At 38.8% G+C, this 25764-nt stretch overlaps 3 protein-coding genes across 3 annotated transcripts in view; all 3 read left to right on the top strand.

Moving 5' to 3' along the window:
• The window catches only part of LOC110461951, an 18883-nt gene extending 4680 nt beyond the window's left edge, over window positions 1-14203 (top strand). Inside the window, exons 3-6 of the mRNA XM_021515694.1 lie at window positions 556-3938; window positions 5947-6100; window positions 7355-7479; window positions 10483-14203. Coding sequence (XP_021371369.1) covers window positions 590-3938; window positions 5947-6100; window positions 7355-7479; window positions 10483-11843 — 4989 coding nt within the window. The 5' untranslated portion in view covers window positions 556-589 and the 3' untranslated portion in view covers window positions 11844-14203. The remainder of the gene's footprint in view (window positions 1-555; window positions 3939-5946; window positions 6101-7354; window positions 7480-10482) is intronic.
• LOC110461952 (dual specificity protein phosphatase 3-like) overlaps window positions 1-25764 on the top strand; it is a 35039-nt gene that overhangs the window by 5204 nt on the left and 4071 nt on the right. The window contains exon 2 of the mRNA XM_021515696.1: window positions 24739-24923. Coding sequence (XP_021371371.1) covers window positions 24787-24923 — 137 coding nt within the window. The 5' untranslated portion in view covers window positions 24739-24786. The remainder of the gene's footprint in view (window positions 1-24738; window positions 24924-25764) is intronic.
• Window positions 21097-22754, top strand: LOC110461946 (mucin-2-like). The gene is made up of 2 exons (XM_021515689.1): window positions 21097-21146; window positions 21791-22754. The coding sequence occupies exons 1-2, from the start codon at window positions 21097-21099 to the stop codon at window positions 22752-22754; spliced, it is 1014 nt and encodes a 337-aa protein (XP_021371364.1).

Raw genomic sequence — 25764 nt, 5'->3', positions numbered from 1 at the left:
TTTTTCTCATTTCACTCCCACCTTTTTCTCATTTCACTACCACCTTTTTCTCATTTCACTCCCACCTTTTTCTCATTTCACTTCCACCTTTTTTTCATTTCACTCCCACCTTTTTCACATTTCACTCCCACCTTTTCTCATTTCACTCCCACCTTTTTCTCATTTCACTCCCACCTTTTTCTCATTTCACTTCCACCTTTTTCTCATTTCACTCCCACCTTTTTCTTATTTCACTACCACATTTTTCTCATTTCACTCCCACCTTTTTCTCATTTCACTCCCACCTTTTTCTCATTTCACTCCCACCTTTTTCTCATTTCACTTCCACCTTTTTTTCATTTCACTCCCACCTTTTTCTCATTTCACTCCAACCTTTTTCTCATTTCACTCCAACCTTGTGGTTATTAAAAGGATAATTGCATAGGTTAGTGTTTTATAGAAAAAATTCAATGTTCAGAGTACATTGATTAAAAAAGGTCTATGATAGTAAATTAGTGAAGAGTGAGAAATTATTGATTGATACATGGAATAATAACTGATGTTTTTATGTTTCAGAGTTGTAACCAGTAAAGTAAATCTTCTGTAAAACATGGCTGACAAGATAGTATGTGATGTTTGTAAGAAGGAATTCAGTGGGGAAATTCCAGCACAGCAACACTTTGAAAGCAAAGCCCACCAGAAAGCCATGCGAAATAAAGAAATGATTGACAGATATGACTTAAGATTTACTCCTGCTCAATTCAAATGTGACATTTGTAATGTAAATATGAACTCTGATGAAGTAAAACAGAGACATATGTGTAGCCCAAAGCATTTAGAAATGGAGCGAAGGGCAAAGACCATAGCAAGCAGAGATACTTCCATAGTCAATGGTATATCACCTGAGCAGGGGCACGTATCCAGCCATGGAGGCAAGGGGTACGATTTCAATGGAGTAAGGGGATATTGTTACATTTGCAAGATAGAACTTACTTCCAAAGCGGTGGCTGATCAGCACATTAATGGCGAAAAACATTTGAAGAAAAAAACATCGCAGCAGAGAACGATATTGCAGCAGCCCCCTGTATCAAGATGTGCTGTAATTAGTACATGTAATGCATGTGGAGAGGGGTTTTCCAATCAACATGATGTAGAGGTACATTTTTCAAGCCAAAAACATAAGGAAAAACTGGCTTCATTGGACATCGTTTCTTTGAACACAGAAAGACACCCAACTTTAAGCACGGTCTCGGAGACCTCGTACTACCCAACAGAGAATCTTGCTCATATAGCATCAGGCTCATCCTCTGGAGCAGTTGTCAGAAGGGTAGGATACGGGTCTACCAGTTCTACAGCTGTCAATGGAGTGTACGAGTTCAATGGAAGCAGTGGTCATTGCCATATATGCAATGTAGCATTGACATCAGAAGAGAATGCTAAAGCCCATTTGCTGGGAACTCGTCACAGAAAAGCACTGGTTAAGAGTGGAGGAGAAACCAGGAAAGATCCACAAGCTGCAAATTCTTCTGAGTACTACTTCAATGGAGACCGTGGCAAGTGTTTGGTGTGTGACATTGATCTCACATCAGAACGCCACGCTCAGGATCATCTGTCTGGAGCAAAGCATACTAAAGCTGTTCAGAGACAAGCAGAGGCCAAGACAAAGGACCATCACGCTAGTGATGCAGAGGAATATGAAATGAATGGCAACAGAGGATTCTGTCATGTATGTCAGCTGGAATTAACATCAGTAGAACATGCTACTCAACATATTGATGGAAGGCCTCATGCAAAGGCAAAACTTGTGTGGGAAAAAAGAAGGCTAACAGGAAATAGAGCTCAAGGAATTCTGTCACCATCTTCAGTCGCAGGGGAAAGGTCATTGGACATGGAGCCAACATCTCCAGGACTTGGTGTTGTAGGTCATTGGCCTAGTCAAGGTCAAAGGTCTGACCTTTCAGGAAGCTCAGATTCATCAACATTTCTTAGCAATGAGGATGTAACTAAAAGAATACCAAGTGGAAATATAAATCAGAATCAGACAAATCAGGTGCCAAAGTCACCTGGCAGTAACCAAAACACATCTGATGGTTTTAGAGGTAGCATACCTATATCTGAAGATGGTACCCAAGAGTATTGGTTCACCGGGCTTACAGGATACTGTAATCTCTGTTCGATTGAGCTAACATCTCAAGCACATGCCATGCAGCACATCAATGGTAAAAACCATGCCAAGGCTAGACAGAGGAGCCAAACCAAGCCCATCGGCTCTTCGAATGTAAACCTGTATTGTAAAATCTGTAATGTACCATTCTCTGGCCAGGAAAGTGCCCAGCAACATTACAGAAGTGACAAACATAGAAAACGAGAGCAGATGAAGATGTGCCCTTCGGGTGAACCTCCTGCTCCTGATCAGAAAGTATTGGACAATACAAATTGGTACCCTTGCATCGTTTGTGGCTGTTATCTTAACTCCAAGGAGCAGTTGGAGAGTCATGAACAGAGCGTGAGTCACAAAGTCGCTACAGAGGGATTAAACTCTCTCGGATTTCAGGAGACTTTAGTCATGACCACTGGTGGAAGTAGTGTGGAAAGGATTGTCAGGGTCAACAAAGGAGGTTTTGATTCTGGTAATCAGCAGACTGTTGATAGTTCAAAGTCATCTTCAAGGCAAGAGTTCAATCCTGAAAGTGGAACTCCATCAAAAGATAGTGTAAAATTTGAACCCATATCCTTGGACCAGCATGGAAGTTTAGACCCTGCATCTCTGCGTCAGTCATATGCTACTAGTGGTGGTACTGGGCCTGAGGAAACGCTACTTAAGTCTGTTTATCACTTTCAACATTCAGATGAATTCAACACTCTTCCTTCAAATCTGAATGCAAATAATTACAATTCAGGAAGTCTTAAGGAAAAAGAAGTTAATAAACAAAGTTTTTTATCTCAAATAAGTATGAGTGGTAATAGTAGTTCTGCAGGGTCATTCAGGTCATCTCGGTCAAGGTCACCAAGTGTTGGTATCGATTCACATGCCGGATTTGATAAAAATAGTAGCTTGAAGTCACATGGCAAGCTCTCATCCAATCATAGTGGCCACTCGTCCAATCAGTCTTCTCTGGAAAGTGGTCCTCAGTCCAGTGGCAGTGAGAACAGGATGCCATCCTTGGAACCAATAGATATGAATGATGACATACCAGACCTTGTGTCCATTTGTACTAGCATGTCAGAACTGAAGATTAAAAAGGATAGAAACAACGCTGAGAAAAAAGAAGTCAAAGTGAAGGACTTCACTAGGAAGAAAGAACGCAAGGAAAGGCAAACGGTCGAGGTCACAACTTTAGATCACATACCTGTACCATGTAATGTCGTTGATGTGTCAGACATAGGGGCGCTTGGCTCAGCAGAAAGTACACCAGGACACCGAACCCGCAGAGGTGAGGGAACAGACACGGCCAGGGCTTTGAGAAACAGAACTTCTCGTCGAAAAACCAGTGAGGAACTGGACAGAAGTGTCTCTCAAGAATCTGAATCAAATGATGACCCAGATAAAGATACTGACAGCAGCATGGCACGACAGTCAGTTGGACATGAAAGGAGTCATACCCAGTTAATGTCCCTCATCAGCCAGAAACTAAAAGATATTCCTCAGAAACCAGCAATAGGTACTCTTGCTGAAACAGAAAACTCAGTTCGCAAAAACTACAAACATTATTGCCCTACCTGTAAGGTCCCTATGGATACTGAGAAAGCCCTGCAAGACCACTTGAAGGGCAAGCTTCACCGAATGAAATCAGCCAAGGAACCAGCCTGTTCTCGCCAACTACCACCTCTGACTAAAACAATAAGCGCACCTTTTCCGCAGGAACAAAATAATTTCACAGAGACAATTCCAAGAAATTACCAATGGGAACTGTTCCACAAAGTCATGACTGGGGACAGGATCTGCTTCCTCCCAACAGGTAAGACGAAAAAGATATTGTTCCTTGTCACTGTTAAAACTGTTATATGAACATCAAAGGAGTCACTATTATGGTGGCTAATCAAATCCCCTTTCATCCTTCTGTCCTAAAACAATTCTTGTTATTGCTATTTCTCAAAACGTATTGAATAGATCTTTCTCAAATTTCTATAAGTTTCCATGTAGGCTGCCAGTTAGCCATCTTTTATTAGTCCCCCCCCCTATTTCCGGGAGGGAATTGCCATTATAGCAAGTACATCTTGGGATAGCAGAGTGTCATGTACAAATAAAAGGTCATGGTGGCATATGGTTTGACCTCAACCTTTGAAAAAGTTTGTCTAGGGCATATCTACTATACTATTTCACCTGGAGTAACCAGATTTGGTATGCAAGTACATCTTCAGGTAGCAGAATGTCAAGTACAAAGAATAGGTCACTACATCCTGAGAAAGATGTACAGCTCAGTAAGTAAAGAAATCATTACCAATGGGGGACTATGGATTCCTTGTTTTAACAGTTAAAGTTTGTCATTGCTAGATATCTCAAGAAATATACCATGAACAGACTCTTTAAAACTTTAAAACCCAGCTGTATGACATTTTATCAAAAGATACCAAAAGACGCATTTGACACTGTTTAAACCAAACAGATAAAAGAAGAGATATAAAGGGAAAATAATTTGATCAAACTAACATAGAACTAATGAAGATCTTGCAATGGTGGGCACCAGGATCCCTCTGGGGTCTCTGTGTTTTAACTTCTTTTGTATAAACAAGAGGCATATAATTATGATATTTAACTGATAGCATTCTTGATTGAAGGGCTATCAAGGTTTTCAGATAGATGACCTTGACCTACAGGCCCGGTGACAGGAATCAAATGTGTTCAAGTCGTTAAACAGCATCTGTATGAAATAAAAATGGTCATGCCATTAGGCCAGTAGCATTCTGGCATGAATTGATATCTGTTTGTTCATATGGACAACCTTGGCTGAAAAACAGTATGGCTGAAAAACAGTCTAGCATGTTAGGGTGAATGTTTATTAATGTTCAAATCAATTACCTTGACCTTCTTGCAAGGTCACAGGGGTCAAATTCATTAAAACCATTTAAATCACTTCTTCCAAATAACCAAAAGTTCTAATTACATTTTGCCAGTAGCATGGGTGGGTGAAAGATTAACTTATTTGTTCAAATAAATGACATTAACATAGTTTGCAGGTAACAGTGGTCAAATATGTCAAAACCTTTAAATGGCCTCTGCAGTATGATCAAGACACCTAGTATCATGATATTTGGCCTGTAGATCAATGGTGTGAAGTGCTAGAAGTGTAGGATGGGAATGAATGACCTAGACATTTGTTAAGGTCTCATCAGTAAAACTAGTTATAATCTTCCAATAAAACTTAATAAGGAGTGGAGTAATAGAACTTCATAATAAAATCTTTAATCAGATACAATGTAGCTGTTTATTTGCAAAAAAATGATATGCAGCCGATTTAAATCAATTTGACCTTGTCTAGACCCTCTTCGAGGTCATAGGTGTGAGATGAGTGAAAGGTGACTGATTAGGCCTCTTGTTTTATGAAGTATGTAGTAAAACCTCTCCAATGTACATGTAGTACTATTAATGTAAAATACTTTATTTTAGGCAGGATGTCAGGATTCACAGATTTCAAATTTCCATTTTTTTTTTATAATAAATGGGTTTAAAGATTGATGTTGTTTATTGGATGGTGTCAGAATATTCAACTACCAGGTTAGAATAGTCCTGTTGCATTGTTTGACTGCTGTAATGCTGTTAAATATATTCAATAACGATAAAAGAAACATATCATATATAGAAAAGGTCCTTTTTGTGTTGCTTCATCTTCTATAAACATATATAAGGGAATCTACTAAGAAAAATCTCTAATATTGAACTATTCTTCACCTTTTTATAATACATTTGCACTAATTACCTTGATAAATAAAATTTCAATGAAAAGTTGATTGCTTTATTAAACGCAGGGACGGGAAAGACCCTGATTGGTTGCATGGCTATAGGTGCCATGTTGGACCTGAACCCGAGCCACCAGGTCCTGTTTCTAGTCACCAAAGTCCTACTTGTCCTTCAGCAGGGCAAGTACATCAGGAACCAGCTGGCAAACCGTAAATACAGAAGGTACATGTTTAGTACTATTCTAGTTTCCCTTTGGTGTATAGTTGGTCAAATTCCTTGTTCAGAACCATGATACCTAGAGCCAAAATAACGATATATGATACGTGGAGGGCATTTGTAGAACTCTCTAAATGCAGATTAAGGAATTATGACCTACTGTGGCATGAGACATGAGCTCCCATAAAGCAGAGGGATGGCACTTATTAAATAGCCAGTCAGTCCTCAGATGGGTGGTGACATTTTTGAGTAATTCTCATTTCCACAAGATTATCACACGTTGTACAAATACTTTTCTATTATTTCCCTTACCAATTCTTGTTATTTGATTAATTGGGTTAATACAAAATTTGGGATGGCTACCATGTTCTCAATAGGGCAGAAACGTTTCTGTTTCTTATCTCGTTCAGATGTTTAAGGTACAAACCCTTTAACTAAAATAAGTTGATTAAATAGTGACATACAACAGAACAAAATGAGGCTAGACATATGTAGATTATATTTTTCTGATTTTTAGCTCACCTGCCTGAAGGGCAAGTGAGCTTATGCCATGGCGCAGCGTTCATCGTCCGTCAACTTTTCCTTTCAAACGCTACTTGTCCTGAACGGCCCAGTAGATTTAATGGACTAAATTTGGTCCGGAGCATCCTTAGGCCAAGGGGACTCAATTTTGTATAAACGATGGGTGGGGCCCAATAGAGGAAATAGAGGTAAAACCTTTAAAATCCTTCTTCTACAGTAGTTATTAAGGGATTTTATCCTTATTTGGTCTGGAGCATCCTTAGGCCAAGGGGACTCAATTTTGTATAAACAGTGGGTGTGACCCCCTGAGGGCAGAGAGGTGGGGCCAAATAGGGAAAATACTAAATAGAGGTAAAACCTTTAAAATCCTTCTTCTACCATAGGGATTAAGGGATTTTATCCCAATTTGGTCTGGAGCATTGTTGGGCCAAGGGGACTCAATTTTGTATAAATGGTGGGTGTGGCCCCCCTGGGGGCTGAGAGTTGCGGGGCCCAATAGGAAAATTAAAGATTTAAATCTTTAAAATATTTCTTATCTGTACCATTGGAGGGATTTAATGTGATAAGAATAATTTCCCACGGGTGCTTTATTATTATCCAGGTGAGCAATACATGCCCTCTGGGCCTCTTGTTTGTAGTTTTGAATTATTTAAATTACAGAGGACATTTTTTTTTTAGTACCAGGTGCGCGCTAAGATCAATAAAATTTATCTAATTAAATTGTATTATACTTTTAAGGTTTGACCCCAATGACCCTTCAAAGACGGTAGAAAGGGAACTGAAGATTGCAGAGCTGTGTGGGGGGCAGCAGTCAACGGGAGGGGTTCCCCTGTGGCAACATGACATCATTGTGGCTACTGCAGGTCAGTTCAACACCAGTCACTCCTGTTACAGATCAATAGTTTCCATTGACTAGATCTCCTTCCAGTTAACGGATGTCTATTGGTTTGTGTGATGTCCATTTGTAATGAGGTCAATTACCTCTAGTGGTCAACATCAGTAGAATAAAATGCAGACATCACTAATTGTATGAAGTTGTGAGTTTTTTCAAAGAAGGTTTGGCACCTTTGCTCTAAATTCTGTGTAAGTGGATGAAAAGCTCCATGCTTTTTTAAAGCATATTCCGTATAACATATTATTTGGAACTAGGATCTTTAAGGAGACCATACCCGCCCCCCATCCCACCCAAGGAGCAGGACAGTAAAAAAGCATTTAAAAGAAAGTGTCAATAGAGCAAACATTAAGATCATATTGTCAAGTTTTCTGTATTTTATTAAAAAAATATGTTGAATGTAGATCAATTTAGCTTTTAGCAGTTTTATTAATTTTTAGGTCACCTGAAAATCTCAAGGTACCTTTTCTAATAGCCTTTTGTCCGTCGTCCCTCATGTGTCTGTAAACAGTTTACATTTTCAACTTCTTCTCCAATACCCCCAATCCAATTTCAATGAAATTTTACAGAAACCTTCCATGGCCAAAGGTCACCCAGATTAAATGGTCCCCAGCCCCCAGGGGCCTGAGGGACAGGGCCAAAAAGTGTCAAATTGACTGAAATTTCAAAAATCTTTCTCTCAAGATCCAGATATGGTAGATTATTTTCAGAGCTTCAATAAAAGACATTAAATTAACCATTTTTAGCCCACCTTCTTGATAATTTTGAATTATTATGTCCCTTTTAATCTTATCAGTTTTGCTATTCCATAAAAAAATGAAAAGAACAGAATTGAGCTGTTTTATAAAATTTTCAGATGGATTATAATTAGGTGAGGAAATAAACAGATGATTCATCTGAGAAATTAATAAAGATTTAATGATATTAATTCTACCAATAGGTGTGAGCAACCTTCTACTCCAGCTCTTAATTAGAACTTTAAGTTTAACTAATTTTTTATCCAAGTTCATTTTAGGTATTTTGTAAAGATCTACATGGAAATCTATCCCAAGAAGAGTAAATTTGTTAACTGCCCATCTAAGATTCATATTTGGAAGGAGAACATCATTGCTGTATTTTTTACTGCCTATCCAGACAACTTCAGTTTTACCTACATTTACTTTAAGACCAGATATTTTTGCATAAATATTTAGTTCATCAACCGCCCCTTTCAGTGATTTTTCAGAACCATCTAATACCAGAGAAGTGTCATCTGCATACTGAGAGTTTAAGATGGGACAGTACCAGTTATACTCTTATTGTTTCTAAGGCGGATTGCAAATACTTCTGCACATAATGTAAAAATATATGGAGCGATGGGATCTCCTTGACGACAATCATGATTTATTTAGAAAAATGCTGATAAATTACCCCAATGGTTTATAGCAGAGCTTGAATTACAGTGTAAAATTTTGACCCAATTTCTGATATCGTTTCCAAATCCAAAATATTTAAGTACTTTGTCTATGAATTTCCAAGAGACAGAATCGAAAGCCTTTTCAAAATCAACCATTAATAACATTCCAGGGATATCATTTTCCTCTGTATATTGCATAATGTCATAAACCAGGCGAGTATTTTCTCCTACATAACGTCCCCATATAAATATTGATTGATCAGAGTTTATATTTTTTTGTAAAACTAATTTGAATCTACTTGTTATTGATCCAGAAGCAATTTTGTATACAATGTTAATAGAGAAATAGGTCTCCAATTCTTTATAAAATACTTTGATTTATTAGCCTTAGGTATATACAAGTAATTATTCCCTGACGTTGTGTAATAGGCAGCTGACAGTTTGAAAAACAATAATTTAATGCCCTAACCACAAAATAACCTAACTGATTCCAAAAACATTTTAAAAATTCCAATGTGAATCCATCTGAGCCTGGGCTCTTATTACTTTTCATATTCTTTAGTGTTACAGATGCTTCTTTAAGTGTAAAATCTTGGAACATCAAAATCTTCTTAAAATTCATCCAAATCTGTATCATCGACTTCATTATCAATAGAATACAATTGTTCATAAAAAAAAAATCACCATGTTTAGTACATCTACTTGTTTAGTTAGAAATTCCCCATTCTCCCATTGTAACTTTGGAATGATTTTTGATATAAAATGTCTATTTTCTAAATTAAAAAAATAATTGGTAGGTTTTTCACCCTCATCAATCCATAAGGCTTTTGCACGTATTATACTCCCTTTTATCCTATGTACTCTAATCTTTTCCAATTCCTTATTTTTCTCAAGTAACTTGTCTAAGTCTACATTGTTCTCATTTTCCAGTAACTGTATTTGATCTATTAAGGTCTTTTTCCCTTGCCCAACACTGTTTCTTTTTGTAGGAAGAATATGAAATTGACTTACCTCTAATTTCCATTAATAGTGTTTCTAAAAGTAACTGATCATTTATAACAAACTGTAAATCTGAATCAGGTATATCATCTATATTTTAAGGCTTGTATATAGGAAGGCAATACTGTAATTTAACTGTTTTAATAGAATCATTAATTATATTAAGATATTCCAGGTCATGTTGATAACTTGATGAAATTATAACCCTGAGTTGACAGTTTGATACTTTGAAAATTTTGAGCCAGCCCTACCCACAAGGGCTATAGGATAGGGCGGGGCCCAAAGGAGTCAGTGTGCTAAAATGTCTTCATTTTCCTTGTTTAGAATCAGAGTTGCTAGTATCAAATACTTTTCACTCTTAAATCTGTATGCTAGATATTGAATAAGGTGGTTTTATTGTTTTTTGTCACTTTGAATAATATTTCTGTTCATGTTTTAAAAACAAAAATTCAACTCTCTGTATAAATATATCAGAACTCAGGTGACCGTTAAGGCCCAAGGGCAACTTGTTTGACATTATATTTTCAAAGTCATTTTTATATTCCCTCCCAATTCATTCTGTGTCTTTTTTGGTTACAGCGTATTGTGAGAACATGCTGACAAATAAGGTGCTGCGCTGGCAGGACCAGTGCCTTGTTATCTTTGACGAGGCCCATCACTGCAGCAAGAATCACTCCTACAACAACTTAATGGCCACACATCACTACAAGATAAATGAATCGTTCCGCTGTAAAATACTTGGCCTCACAGCCTCACCAGCTGGGAAAAACAACTACTCCATGACAGTTGACATGCTCCGACAGCTCCAGATTAATATGGGTGATTCACTGATCGCTATTGTGGAGTACGAGAAGGAGAAACTGAAGGCATACATGTCAAATGCTAAAATTCACATTGCAGTCATGGAAACAACTCCCGCTGAGGAACAATTTCAGCGGGATCTCCGAGTCTACCTGTTACAGTGCTACATGAGGCTTGCGGCAGAAACCAATATCTTCGAACACAGCAACCTTGGATTGACTGGGACAAGTAAGTCTGTAAGTGTACAAGATCTTCAGAGACACGCACAAGATATCACCGGAGATGTTCTGGATGAGCTACAGGCATTGATAGCCATGGCAAAACCAAATACATCAAGCGTCGATAAGAGAATTGAAGTTCAGAACTTGATAGGACACATTAAATGTATCTGTATGACTATAAGTGTCGCCATGGAGATGGGAATCCCACAGGCTTTGGAAGAGATGCAGGAACTCATGGCTACCAATCTTAACCAAGACTTTGATTTTGCCAGACAAATTGGTCTGCCATGTCAGGACATTCTTCATTCAATTGAGGCCCAGCAACTATTTCAAAAGTCTAACTTGAAGGTGTTGGATGAATCAATAAGCCAGGAAATGTCCTCAAATGTCAAATGTCTGATAAAGCAACTGATCTATGAGAACTACATCCAGTGGAATGGTGGTCAAGGACAGAGTCAACAATTAGCCCTCGTCCTAGTCAAGCGGAGGGCTACAGCCACTGCTTTGCATGAAACTTTAATGAATCATCCTGAAATAGTGAAGAGAAAATTGTCGGTGGAGAAAATGGTTGGGCATGGCGCTGCTGCAGCTGAAAAGGGAATGTCTGTTGCCCAACAACGAAAGACACTAGAGGAGATTAAAGACCACAAGTACCAAGTCGTCATAGCAACAGCTGTTGCTGAGGAAGGGATCGATCTACCAGAATGTGAGCTTGTGGTCTCCATGAACCCACCGTCCACCATGACTGCACTGGTGCAGATGCGTGGGCGTGCCCGAAAACTGAACAGTCATTTTGTCATCGTGTGCAATGATAGTAAGGAGGAAGCCAAGCTTAGCGATTTACTAGCAAGGGAAGAAAACATGATAAAAGCTGCCAATTTCTTGGTACAGAATCAAAATAGGCAAGGAGCTATGTAAGTGGGGAATTTGAAACTCTTCATGTCTGAAATTCATTAATAGCCTGATGAATAGGAATAGATGTGTTGCCAGGTTAATTTAATACAAGAAAAGACAAAAACTTACAAGGTACAGTGTATTAAATGATATATCGGATTTAATTTTATTTCTTTAAAGTATTTATACCTCTTAAAGAGTTGAGACGAATGATCTTTTCAGGAAATAGTGACAAAACTAGAATATTGATGGATTTGGCACTGGAAGAGGTTTCAAAGTCTAACACTTGAGTTGAAAAGCTTGCCTAAATTGATTACCAAGGGTTGTAGACTTATATCATGTCGTTACAAACAAAGTCCATCATTCACAACCTTCTGTACTGATAACATTGTAGGTTATTCTGTCAGAAAGGTGAACTTTTCAAATGATGAATAATCATATTGATGGGTCTGTTTGTGCCATGAAATGCAGTTTCAATGATTGAAAGTACATTTGGTATCGAATACCATTAGAAGAGGCATTAGCAGTAGTGCAATTGTGCTTTTGATACTGTTTATTAGGAAAATAGAAAGTTTGAGCCATTTCTTTCTTTCTTATTTATTTTTAAAAAAAAACATTATCGTCTTTAATTCAGAAATAAGATTGTTAACCAAAGAATATTTTTGGCTTAATTTCAACATAAGATTGAAGACAATTCTTTTTGTTATTTATACAAAAATGAAAATCAAGTTTTTTAAGAAACTGATTTGGTTTGTTTTTTGTTATGAATGAAATTTCGTGGACAATTCCTTTTTTAAGGGATTTTGAAACATTTGTTTCAATCAGTATTCTTTGTGTTTTGTCAGTTTTTAAAAAAAGTTAAGAGGCAAAAAAAGTTTGTTGTTGTGTAATTATATAAATTCAATCATGATTACAATATGTTTAACCATATATTTTTGGTTCCCTATGGGGAAATCTGTCTTATCTGACTCTTTAAGTATTCAAACATCCTGTCTAACTCAACACAATGCTTTAATTCCCTTATGACATCTACCAAATAATATGTGTACATTCTGACATCCAATCTGGTGCAACAAAATAATGTAATCCCAGCTCTAATGAAAACTTACAACATACTTGTTCATTCAGACATCCTATCTTGTCAAACGAACAATAAGGTAGTTGGAGCTCTATTGAAAACTTCTAAATATTCTCGTTCATTCAGACATCCTATCTTGTCAAACTAAATAAGGTAATTGGAGCTCTATTGAAAACTTCTAAATATTCTCGTACATTCAGACATTCTGGTCAGTACTCATTAAACCATTCCATGCTCAAACATGGATTCTTTGCTCAAACCAACTTTATTGTATCTTGCTAAAATCATGTCAAATGAACAAAAAGTCAAATGTAAATATTGAAAACAGTATTCCGCTTTAAGTCTCTTCAAAACTGAGACAAGTCATTGACAAAATCTTTTGTTTTATTAATAACCAGAACAAGAAATTAGGCTTGAACACAAAATCCAAGTTTGAGCAGGAGAACTCCAAGTTTGAGCATGAGAACGGTTTCATGAATACGGGCCCCTATCTTGTCTAACAAACTAATGTCATTCCAGCTATGATGGAAACTTCTTATTAGCCTCATACATTCAGACGTCACATCTTGTCAAGCAAAACCATTTAATCACAGTTCATATGAAAAATTCTAGAAAATATCTGTATTCTGACATTCAGTCTTATCTGGCCAACATGGCATCAGATTCGTGTCCAACATAATGTCAGATATTAGTCAGCTTTCCCTATAGTTTAATGATCCATGTAAGATATACAGGATCTCATTTTGACATTATTTTTTCAGAAATGATTATGCTTGTATTTGACAGCACTTGTTCTTGATGTCTAAATCATGGTTTCAATTTCTAATTTGTTCTTTATTAAACTGCCATTCTGCAATCAGTTTTTGAAAGTGGACAAAAAATATGTAACCAAATTACTAAATCACATTTTACTTGACTTGCCATGCCATTTCATGAAAGCCAAGGGAACTTTTACTTAGATTAAATGTAAAACTATGTATATACTTATCTTTGTAAAATTGTTTTCCCTGGTTTCAGTTTCACAAACATTACTTATTCCAAAGATATTCAAGGAGATTTTTTCCATCTGAACGTGTTTCTGGAGCCAAAGTAAATGGAAAATTAAGGAGCGTTTTGTACATAACTCCAGTTTTGCTTTCAAATGGAATAACTTAAGTTTAAAATTAATAAGTTTCTTAAGAAATGTTTATGAAACTTCTGGGATTTTTGTAAATGCTTCTTACATAAGGAACTTTCTTGTTGAATTTGGTTGAAATCCTCTCTGGTGTATAAGGAGAAGATGCGTTTTAAAGCAAATTTAGCTAATTCCCCTTCAGGGCCCCGCCCCCCTGGCCAAACCTCATTTATTTAAGAAATGATTGCCCTCCCCTAGTGATGCTTTAGACTAAATTTGGTTGAAATCCTCTCTGGCGTTAAGCAGGAGATGCATTTTAAAGGGAACTTCTAAATAAATGAGACTGGTTCGACCCCTGGGGCTAGGAAGGCCGGGCCCCAAAGAGGAAAATTACCGGGTATCTAATATTTTGCTTTAAGGCACTAATATCCCCTAATTGCCTGAATGGACCATACAAAATTTGGTCAAAAACATTATTGAGGAAGAACAAACATTTCTTAATTGAATGAGGTTGATTTGACCCCTGCGGTCCTAAGAAATGATACAGCTAGATTATCATATTCTATGGTGTAGTTTTCATAAATTGTTAAAAATTGGTTTCTAGGTTTATAAAAGCTTATAGTTGTATGAAAAATAAAGTATTGTCTAATTACACCCTGTTATATGACATAACTGGTCCCAGTTGGGTTAGAACATAGATCTTGTCTGGTTTTGAGGAAATTTCATATAAAGATGTACTAATTCATTCAGTTGTAATGACTTAAATATAAAACCAGGTGAGTGATACAGGTCCAATGGACCTCTTGTTTTTTTGTAAAACACAGAATAAAATGGTGTATAACTTAATTTTCCTCAAAAACCAGTCAACAAATTCTAAGGTTATTGTATAAAAGCTTATCTTTCTGTTTTTGAAATTCTGATTTAATAGCGCTATAAATTTGCCCCAAAAAATGTAATAAAAATGGTAAAAACACATAAAATTTAGAGTAGATTTGGGGAAACTGCAAATACATTTGGCATGATGCACAAAGTTATAGAAAGAGATTTTGCAAATGTAATTTTAGTTTGACTTTCTCGTGTTTTCCTTGGAGTTTTCATGATCCGAGCAACTTTTGTATGATTTGTGAGATCATGACAGTTGATTATTATTGCCACATAGTGTAGATAGTTGTCAACAGTTGCAGGTGGTGACTTTTTCTCTCTCGCCAATTTCAGATTTTCTATCATACAAGCATCTCAAAGTTTAACCCTCTCACCACTGTAGACCATAATGGACTCATCCAGATCAATGCATGGTAGAGTCTACTAAAGTTACATAAGGGTGAAGGGGTTCAATCTTTTTAGACGACTTTTTTATTCAATCAGGTGTAGGGTGTTATTTTGTCCTTCTTTCTGCATCTGTCTAACCATCAATTCTATAAGTACTTTTTATTTTACTATATCTTTTTTATTAGATAATATATATATGGGCTATCTTAATTATTTCTTAAATTTGATATTGACTTAATTTTAAGCTCACCTGCCTGAAGGGCAAGTGAGCTTATGCCATGGAGCAGCATCCGGCGTCCCTCAACTTTTCGTTTCAAACGCTTCTAGTCCTGAACGGCTTAGTGGATTTTAACAAAAAAAATGGTCTGGAGCATCATTAGCAAAGGGGACTCAATTTTGTATAAACAGGGTGTGTGGTCCCCCTGGGGGCAGAGAAGCAGGACCCCATATGGGAAATAGAAGTTAAACCTTTAAAATCCATCTTCTACTGTAGGGATAAAGGGATTTTATCCTTATTTAGTCAGGAGCATTCATGGGCCAAGGGGACTCAATTTTGTTGGGTGTGGAGCCCCTGGGGACAGAGGGTTTGGGCCGAATAGGGGAAATAGACGTAAAATCATAAAAAACTTCTTCTACCTTTGGGATAAAGGGATTTTATCCTAATTTGGTCTGAAGCATTCTTGGGCCAAGTGGACTCAATTTTGTATAAACCGTGGTTTTGAACCGCCTAGGGGGAGAGGGGCGGGCCGAATAGTTGAAATAGAATAAAACCTTTCAAATCCTTCTTCTACCATAGGGATTAAGAGATTTCATCCCAATTTGGGCTGGAGCATCCTTGGGCCAAGGAGACTCAATTTTGTATAGAGTGAGTGTGTCCCCTTCAGGTGCAGAGGGGCGGGGCTCAAAGAGGAAATTTGAGGTTAAAATCTTTAAAATCCTTCTTCTTTTGTACCATTGGAAGGATTTTATCCAAATTTGGCCTGGAGCATCATTGGGTAAGGGGACTTTATTTTGTAATAATGGGGAGTGTGGCCCTTTGGGTGCAGAGAGGCGGGCTCAAAAGGGGAATTGGAGGTTTAAGTCTTCAAAATCCTTCTTTCTGTGTACCATTTGAGGGATTTTATCCAAATTTGGCCTTGGGCTAAGGGGACTAGATTTTGTATAAATGGAGGGTGTGGCCCCTCTCAATGCAGAGTTGCGGGTACCTTTAGGGGAATTTGAGGTCTAAATCAGGTTTTTTTCTTCAAATTTGGCCAAAAGAAGGGCGAAGAAGACTAAATTTTGTATAAAAAGTGAGAGTGTGGCCCCTCTTGGTGCAGAAAGGCATGGCTCCAAATAAGAATTTGAGGTTTAAATTCCTTCTCTTTCTGTACCATTGGAGGGATTTTATGTAATAAGAATAATTTCCCATGATTGCTTTATTATCCAGGTGCGCAATACAGGCCCTCTGGGCCACTTGTTTTTAATTCAAAATGCTTCAAAATTGATACATACAAGTATTTAACTGCTTTTATTTGGCATTCATAGTCAATTTGAATGCTAACTGGAAATGACATATTCTTTGTGAAGCCCTAATGCTGTTCATATAATTGTCATTTCCAGCTGGCATCCATATTGACTGAATGTTAACTGAAAGCAGTGCAGTGCTTAATAAGCTAGATGGTAGAAGCCAGTTTACTAGATTCTTTGTAAGCTTCAGTATTGAAATGTCAGCAATTCATATGTGTTGTTTTGTGTCTGGTAGCTGAATTTGTTAGTGGAATGCTTTGTTTGCTAAACGGTTCTTAAAATACAGAAATATTTACATTCTCTCTGCATCCTTCTGTCTGATTGTGACATTGTAATAGTACTGTTGACTGAGGTCACTCTGTGAATTACACGTGTTCCACATGGGGCACATGTATCTTTTATACACAGAAGTGAGAGGAAACACATCAGTACAGAATATATGATAATTTGGTGAGGTGACCACTATTTTTATGTCTGAATTTGACAAGAGCATAAAATACATGTTTATCACATAATTAATGTACTGTGTTATCCAGTTAATATACCCATGTCATAATTTTTGGCGTATTAACCCATGTAATATGACCTATCAGTCCTGTGATTGGTTGTAAGTTTCAATTGTTTTAATTGTGATGTCACGCCTAGGACAAGTACATGACATCACAGACTAACGCACTGGAGTTAAAATGGTGGCTTTTTAAATTTCAAGGTTGCATAAAAATTGTCGTTTTACACAATTAAAGGCCACACATCTTGATTATGTGATAAAAAGGATCTTACACTCGTTTTCATTTCATATGAAATTTATGAAACTCGTCACGAATTTCCATTTTAGCGAGCCTTTAAAATTCTTAGACTAGTTTCATAACTCTCATATGAAATGGAAACTCATGTAAGATCCTATATATATTGTAATTGCTCTAATTATTAGTAAATGGTATTGTGGTCCTATTGAAAACATGACTATTGCTGACAAACTAACAAAAAGCTCTTCTGGGCTTTATGTTTGATTGTCAGAAATACTTACGTGTTCTTAGGACCACCGTACCATTATCTAAAACATTTATTGTGTAATCCTATTGAATATCAATGATTGGTTGTAACGCCTTTGTTCTTTTTTTTGTAATGAACAAACATTTTCTTACAAATCCACAGGGATGTGGTTATTGTGAATAAATGGTTGAGCCTTGCTGTGGTAACTAAAATAAAACTAAAAGTTGTGAAAACCAAGTAACATGAAAATGAATGGCATCTTGTCTTATTCCTAAAAATAAGGACAACGAATGGCACCCTGTCTCATTCAATTGTCTCCCAAAGTGTAGAATGTTTTTCATATTTTGTCAAATTCAATTAGGCACAAAGTTGAATATGTTTTTATGATTCCTTTCATTATTTTGATTCATTTTGTTACAAGAATGCATTGCGATTTGTTTCTCATTTTGGCCGTCGTTTGTGCGAGAATGGTTGTATAAGCCTGTGAGAGTGATGCATAAGGGGAACACGTCGCATAAAAAAGACAAATGTTTAAGTTTTGAAATTCAAGAAGGCTGTTATAATTTGAGTTCTATTAAGCCGATATTGTTGATACCTCGTTGGAGTGAAACATGGGGGGAAATGCTTTCTATTAAAAGTAGGACCTTTAAATTTTGGGATCCAAAATGGACGCGGTGGTGTTTGGTCGTCTGAGACAATACAAAATTCAATGTTCGAGCAGGAAGCATTTTAAATTATTATACCTTCTGTTAAAATCTTTTAATCTGATTGGTTGAGAAAGATGTGAACATTTTCAATGTTACTTCCTCGTTTTACAAAGATAAAGAAGACAGGGTGACATTCCAAAAAATATCACATGCGCCAAACGTATGCGTGCACGGTTCGTCCCAGTGCCAGGGTGTTATCAAATCACATTCATGGTTGGTTCATTTGACAACTGTTGAGATGAAGTCTTGGTTTATGTCAAATCAACACAAGGACCTTTAAAAATGGTGAAGTGGTGAAACACCTAAACATGACACTCGGTATAATAAAATAAAAATCACATTCATGAGAGGGCGATATTGCATATTTTCACCCTTCGGAGAACATTGTTGACCTTGGCTTCGCCTCAGTCAACAATGCTTCCTTGGGGTGAAAATATGCAATATCGCCCTCTCATGAATGTGATATTTATATAATATGCATGTGGCTGACAGGTCTAATTGCATGTAGACCATCTTATATTATGCACAAGCATGTTCATGGAATGATGGTAGAAATTAAGTGTCCCTCCTTAATTAACAGGTGGATTTCATTGAAACTTTGCATGAATGATCAGTATCTTATGCAGTTGTGCACCGGCATTTTAATTTGGGATTTCGACAATTTTGATGGAGTTATGCCCCTTTTTGTGAAATACTTGTCAGCGCAACTCCTCCTTAACTAACAGGTGGATTTCATTGAATTTTTGCATGAATGATAGGTATCTTGTGAAGTTGGGCACCAGCATTTTAATTTGGGTTTCAACCCTTTTTGATGGAGTTATACCCCTTTGTGCGAAATACTTATTTTTATATAAAATAGTGATTAACTCATTACTGGTGGGGAGACTATATTGCTTTGCATTAGTAAGCCTTAAGCTTACAGTTCTGGGTTATATAGGAGCGGGGGAATTAGTTAGCCTTTGGCTTACAGTTCTAGTTTAATTTGGATAGTTTGGTTTGATGTATATGCCTGCTCCAAGTAAGGGTAAGAATCTTATCATAAAACGAACTGTTGAGTAAGATGAATAAAGTCATTATCAACATAACATCAAATAATCTAAGTTTTGTAAGGAATACGCGCATGTAATACTGTAGTAGCAAACATGTACTTACTTTCCATTCTTGTTTATTCATATTCTGCGGCTTCATGCAAATTTGTTATCATAATGATGAGTTTAATTTATTAAAGAATAAATAATGTAACAAATATGGCGTTGTTATTGCTGGCCTTTGATATCAATAGGTTGGAATGATGTGCTGATTATGGCCGACATAAAGGATTGAAGAATGTTCCGACATACTATTAGAAACTCATTCTGCACAACTTTAACCAGTATGGTTCCACTTTCACAAAATCCTTAATTTACGAAAATTTCCTGAACTTATAATTATCCATTAAGGAAAGCATTAATGAACATAAGATATTTCTTCATTAAGCTAAAAAAAAATCTGTAAAACATGGGTGTGTTTTATAAAGAAGTAGAATTTGTATAGACCCTTACGAGGAATATGCTTTTCAAGTCCCACAATACGTACTCAATTACAATTACATAAATACTAATGTTTTTCCATGAAAAATAATTCACAAAATTACTGGTAGTTTATTCCTTTTCCTGAGTTTGAAATGAAGGAGGCTTCACTCTTTCGCAATTAACAAGCGGAAATCGTTGAAACTTTCACATAATGGTAATGCAACTAAGAGGTAATTTTGTGAAAGTCTAAGCTTTCTGAAAGACTGGATAATATTTTGGAAAAAATACCCCAAAAAATTAGTTTTCGTCATTTTTAATAGTTTCCATTTTTTTGGTGTGTGGCATCGTTCGTAACAAACACACCAATACAAAAATGAAAAGAAGCATAACTAATTCACCCTCATTATACATTTTATTTGTCACAAAATATTTACAGTAAAACACATTACACAAAGCGTTTTGTTATTGAAATTGCGTGGATGAAAATGACTATCTATAAGCTAAAAGCAAATAGAATACCAAGTTTCATACAAAAAATAGTGGAAAATTGAACAAAATATACACAACGGCCTATAATTACTTCATTTTACAATCACTTTGTTCATGATGATAGTTGTCTCCCTTGAAAAGTTTGAGGGATAAAATTCAAACTGACAGTTATCTCTTTTAAAAATATCAATAATTATGAAAATCAATTAAAATTATGAAATCAAAAGTGACAATTAATAGTTCTTAATAGACCCAAATTACTCTCAATCATGCACACTTTGGACATCATTCCTCAGCCCGTTAGCGCATGGCATATTACATGTAACCAGGGGCTATCGCATGGTATGCTATTCTCACATGCAGTTCATATATATATAGGATCTAACAGGGTCGGTGTATCGATTTTGAAAACGATTTACTCGATGTGCTTCATATATATATAAGACATTTAAGTCAGTGAGTCAGTTTATGTCTTTGTATCGGAATCTTTACTTCTGAAGTATACGTGTTACACATTTTCCAGTTAATCATCGTCACGCACGTGAACTTTTGTTTATCCGGTGTTACTATAATTCACACTGCGGTATTGAAATGTCTGATACGCAATATGGAAATGACGACACGATTTACGAAGGGTGGAAAGTCCTTAAGAGACTCGTGAGGACGACCACTAACCTTCTTTCATTCGCTACTCTAGAGTCTGTTCTTTAGATTCTGGTTATTCTGAAAGGATGTGTCCTATGTACAAAAGGTTTTCCTCGATCATCCTCGGTCACAGGGGAAAATTGCACTTTCAGTGTGGGCTTCAATCTACAATGAAGAAACGCCGTTATCATTATGGAGGCCTGGGCCCATATTCATGAAACCGTTTTTAGGCTCAAGCATGGATTCTTTGCTCAAACCAAACTTTGTTATAACTTGCTCAAATCATTTAACAACGTCAGAAAGTCAGGTTTAGCCATTAGAAACGATATTCGCCTCTTAGTCTGTCCGATATGCTTCCAAGTCATTGTCTCAATGTTAATATTTATAGGTTAATCTCAGATGATTAAGAAACGAAGGTTGAGCAAATACCGAGTTTAAGCATGGGATATGTCTCATGGATTAGGGCTCCTGATCACCCTCTGGGATTGCCTGTCTGTCGTGATTACAGTGGTTACATAACATGCTGAACAACACATGTGGACTTTGACTTTTTAACTACTTCACGTTGTGGCCGCAAAAGTCAGGGTCCATACCTCGAGTAGGCCCTCTTTGTAAGATCTCTCTTAAATTAAACAAAACTGTCGTTTTAAACTCAGTTCTGGCACACGACAGCAAATCTACCTGCACACATATTATATAGAATTACAACATCAAACACATAGTTCTAAAGCACATCAAGTGCTGTACCTGGGCCATTTTAAGCCCCTCCGGCCGAGGCCTTCCCTGGCCTATCTCCCCAGAGTCTCACATTCTCGGACCTCGAATCCCGTCCTACACTCTACACTCCCATTCTTCACTCTGGACTCCCACTCCTCACTCTACACTCACACTCTTCACTCTACACTCCCACTCCTCACTCTGGACTCACACTCCTCACTATACACTCCCACTCCTCACTCTGGACTCACCCTCCTCACTCTGGACTCTACACTCCCATTCTTCACTCTGGACTCCCCCTCCTCACTCTACACTCACACTCTTCACTCTACTCTCCCACTCCTCACTCTGGACTCACCCTCCTCACTCTACACTCCCACTCCTCACTCCGGACTCCAACTCCTCACTCTACACTCTCACCCCTCCCTCTACACTCTCACCCCTCACTCTACACTCTCACCCCTCACTCTACCCTCCCACTCCTCACTCTACACTCCCACTCCTCACTCTACACTCCCACTCCTCACTCTGGACTCCCACTCCTCACTCTACACTCCCACTCCTCACTCTGAACTCCCAATCCTCACTCTGGACTCCCAATCCTCACTCTACACTCACACTCCTCACTCTACACTCCAACTACACTCCCACCCCTCACCCTACACTACCACCCCTCACTCTACACTCACACTCCTCACTCTGGACTCACACTCCTCACTCTACACTCCCACCCCTCACTCTACACTCCCACTCCTCACTCTACACTCCCACTCCTCACTCTGGACTCCCACTCCTCACTCTACACTCCCACTCCTCACTCTGAACTCCCACTCCTCACTCTACACTCCCACTCCTCACTCTGAACTCCCACTCCTCACTCTACACTCCCACTCCTCACTCTGAACTCCCAATCCTCACTCTGGACTCCCAATCCTCACTCTACACTCACACTCCTCACTCTACACTCCAACTACACTCCCACCCCTCACCCTACACTACCACCCCTCACTCTACACTCACACTCCTCACTCTGGACTCACACTCCTCACTCTACACTCCCACCCCTCACTCTACACTCCCACTCCTCACTCTACACTCCCACTCCTCACTCTGGACTCACACTCCTCACTATACACTCCCACTCCTCACTCTGAACTCACACTCCTCACTCTACACTCTCGTTCCTCACTCTACACTCCTGTTCCTCACTCTACACTCACACTCCTCACTCTACAATCCCACTCCTCACTCTGGACTCACACTCCTCCCTCTACACTCCCACTCCTCACACTGGACTCACACTCCTCACTCTGCACTCACACTCCTCACTCTACACGCCCCCTCCTCACTCTACACTCCCACTCATCACTCTGGACTCACACTCCTCCCTCTACACTCTCGTTCCTCACTCTACACTCCTGTTCCTCACTCTACACTCACCCTCCTCACTCTACAATCCCACTCCTCACTCTGGACTCCCACTCCTCCCTCTACACTCCCACTCCTCACTCTTCACTCCCACTCCTCACTCTACACTCCCGTTCCTCGCTCTACATTCCCGTTCCTCACTCTACACTCCCGTTCCTCACTCTACATTCCCGTTCCTCACTCTACACTCACACCCCTCACTCTACACTCCCACTCCTCCCTCTACACTCCCACTCCTCACTCTACACTCTCGTTCCTCACTCTACACTCCTGTTCCTCACTCTACACTCCCACCCCTCACTCTACAATCCCACTCCTCACTCTGGACTCCCACTCCTCACTCTGCACTCACACTCCTCACTCTACACTCACACTCTTCACTCTACACTCCCACTCCTCGCTCTACACTCCCACTCCTCACTCTGGACTCCAACTCCTCACTCTACACTCTCACCCCTCACTCTACACTCTCACCCCTCACTCTACACTCTCACCCCTCACTCTACACTCTCACCCCTCACTCTACACTCTCACCCCTCACTCTACACTCCCACTCCCCACTCTGGACTCACACTCCTCACCTTACCCGCACCCTCCTCGCTCTACACTCCCACTCCTCACTCTTAACTCCCACTCCTCACTCTACACTCCTCACTCTACACTCACACTACTCACTCTACACTCCCACTCCTCTCTCTACACTCCCACTCCTCACTCTGCACTCACACTCCTCACTCTACACGCCCCCTCCTCACTCTACACTCCCACTCCTCTCTCTACACTCCCACTCCTCACTCTACACTCCCCCCCCTCACTCTACACTCACACTCCTCACTCTACACTCCCACTCCTCACTCTGGACTCACACTCCTCACTCTGGACTCACACTCCTCACCTTACACTCACACTCCTCACTCTACACTCCCACTCCTCACTCTACACTCCCACTCCTCACTCTTCACTCCCACTCCTCACTCTACACTCCCACTCCTTACTCTACACTCCAACCCTCACTCTACACTCCCACTCCTCACTCTGGACTACCGACTCCTTATAACAATTATCTTTCAACAATATATACAAAACTAAGTATTCATATGTAGGTACCATGTACTTTATATAAGTAATGAGGCACGTGCAGCAATGTATTCTAACTTCTCATCTAACATATAATAAGATGGTTCCATTCTTTCTCATTAATTATCCAATTTTAGCCCAATCTGTTACAATTTATATCAAGTGTTCGTCGTTCGTTGGTGACCGACGTATTATCGCAGATGTTACAGCCGATACGTCACGATTGTCACATGCAGGGCACGCCATCCTTGCTAAAATCTAGTTTCATGATTTTCCCCCTGGTTTATAACTGCTTTTGTATTGCGTTTGTACATCTGCGAACAATGGAATCCAAAATAACGAATATAGTAAAATTAGGTAACGATGTCTTTATTATTTTCAGAGGAATCCCCAACATATCGGATAAGAGCCATCTGACATAACCACACCCATGGCGACCGGGGGAGCGGATGATAAACCATGCACACCGGAAGAGTTGCTTAACATAATTACATGCCAGAGTGGCATTTGTATGTTGCCGACCGACGCGTATAACGAGGTGTTCCCCAATATCTACATAGGAGAAGAGTAAGTCTGATTATGAACGACGGATGGGTTGTTTATGGTAGGTGTTCGAGGACGGATGGGTAGTTTATGGTAGGTGATCAAGGACTGATGGGTAGTTTATGGTAGGTGTTCGACGGATGGGTAGTTTATGGTAGGTGATCGACGGATGGGTAGTTTATGGTAGGTGTTCGAGGACGGATGGGAAGTTTATGGTAGGGGTTCGAGGGCGGATGGGAAGTTTATGGTAGGTGTTCGAGGACGGGTGGGGAGTTTATGGTAGGGGTTCGAGGACGGATGGGGAGTTTATGGTAGGGGTTCGAGGACGGATGGGTAGTTTATGGTAGGTGATCGAGGATGGATGGGTAGTTTATGGTAGGTGTTCGACGGATGGGGAGTTTATGGTAGGTGGTCGAGGACGGATGGGGAGTTTATGGTAGGTGTTCGAGGACGGATGGGTAGTTTATGGTAGGTGATCGACGGATGGGTACATTTGTAGTTTATGGTAGGTGATCGACGGATAGGTATTTTATGGTAGGTGTTCGACACCATTTCTGGATAGATAACTTGTTTTGACATAATACAGAACGAAAATAATGTCCTGGTACAGTGTATGTACCGAGCGATTAGTTATGCGTTACACGAGAGTGTAGAGAGGATATGTGTTTTGACAGCGGAACCGAAAATGACATTTCTCTAATACTTCGTAAATATTAGCGATGCAACCTCTTATTTCAAAACGAGATATTGGTCCGTTGGTGTTAAAAATGTTTTACTCTTATCTTTTACTCATTTCGTTGCTTTGAGGAAATAAGGACCATGGATACCAAGGGCGGATCTAGGCCCGGCGTGCCGGGCGCGCCCC

Source organism: Mizuhopecten yessoensis, unplaced genomic scaffold (assembly GCF_002113885.1).
Source record: "Mizuhopecten yessoensis strain PY_sf001 unplaced genomic scaffold, ASM211388v2 scaffold10711, whole genome shotgun sequence".
Lineage (NCBI taxonomy): Eukaryota > Metazoa > Mollusca > Bivalvia > Pectinida > Pectinidae > Mizuhopecten > Mizuhopecten yessoensis.
Note: the sequence above shows the minus strand (reverse complement) of the source record. Positions and strands in the feature narration are given on the sequence as shown.

Bases quoted from the DNA above. Each gene is read 5' to 3' on its own strand.
- LOC110461946 (XM_021515689.1), top strand. From the start codon at position 21,097: ATGGAAATGACGACACGATTTACGAAGGGTGGAAAGTCCTTAAGAGAC. The intron at 21,147-21,790 runs GTGAGGACGACC...TTTTAAACTCAG, and splicing joins GGAAAGTCCTTAAGAGACTC to TTCTGGCACACGACAGCAAA.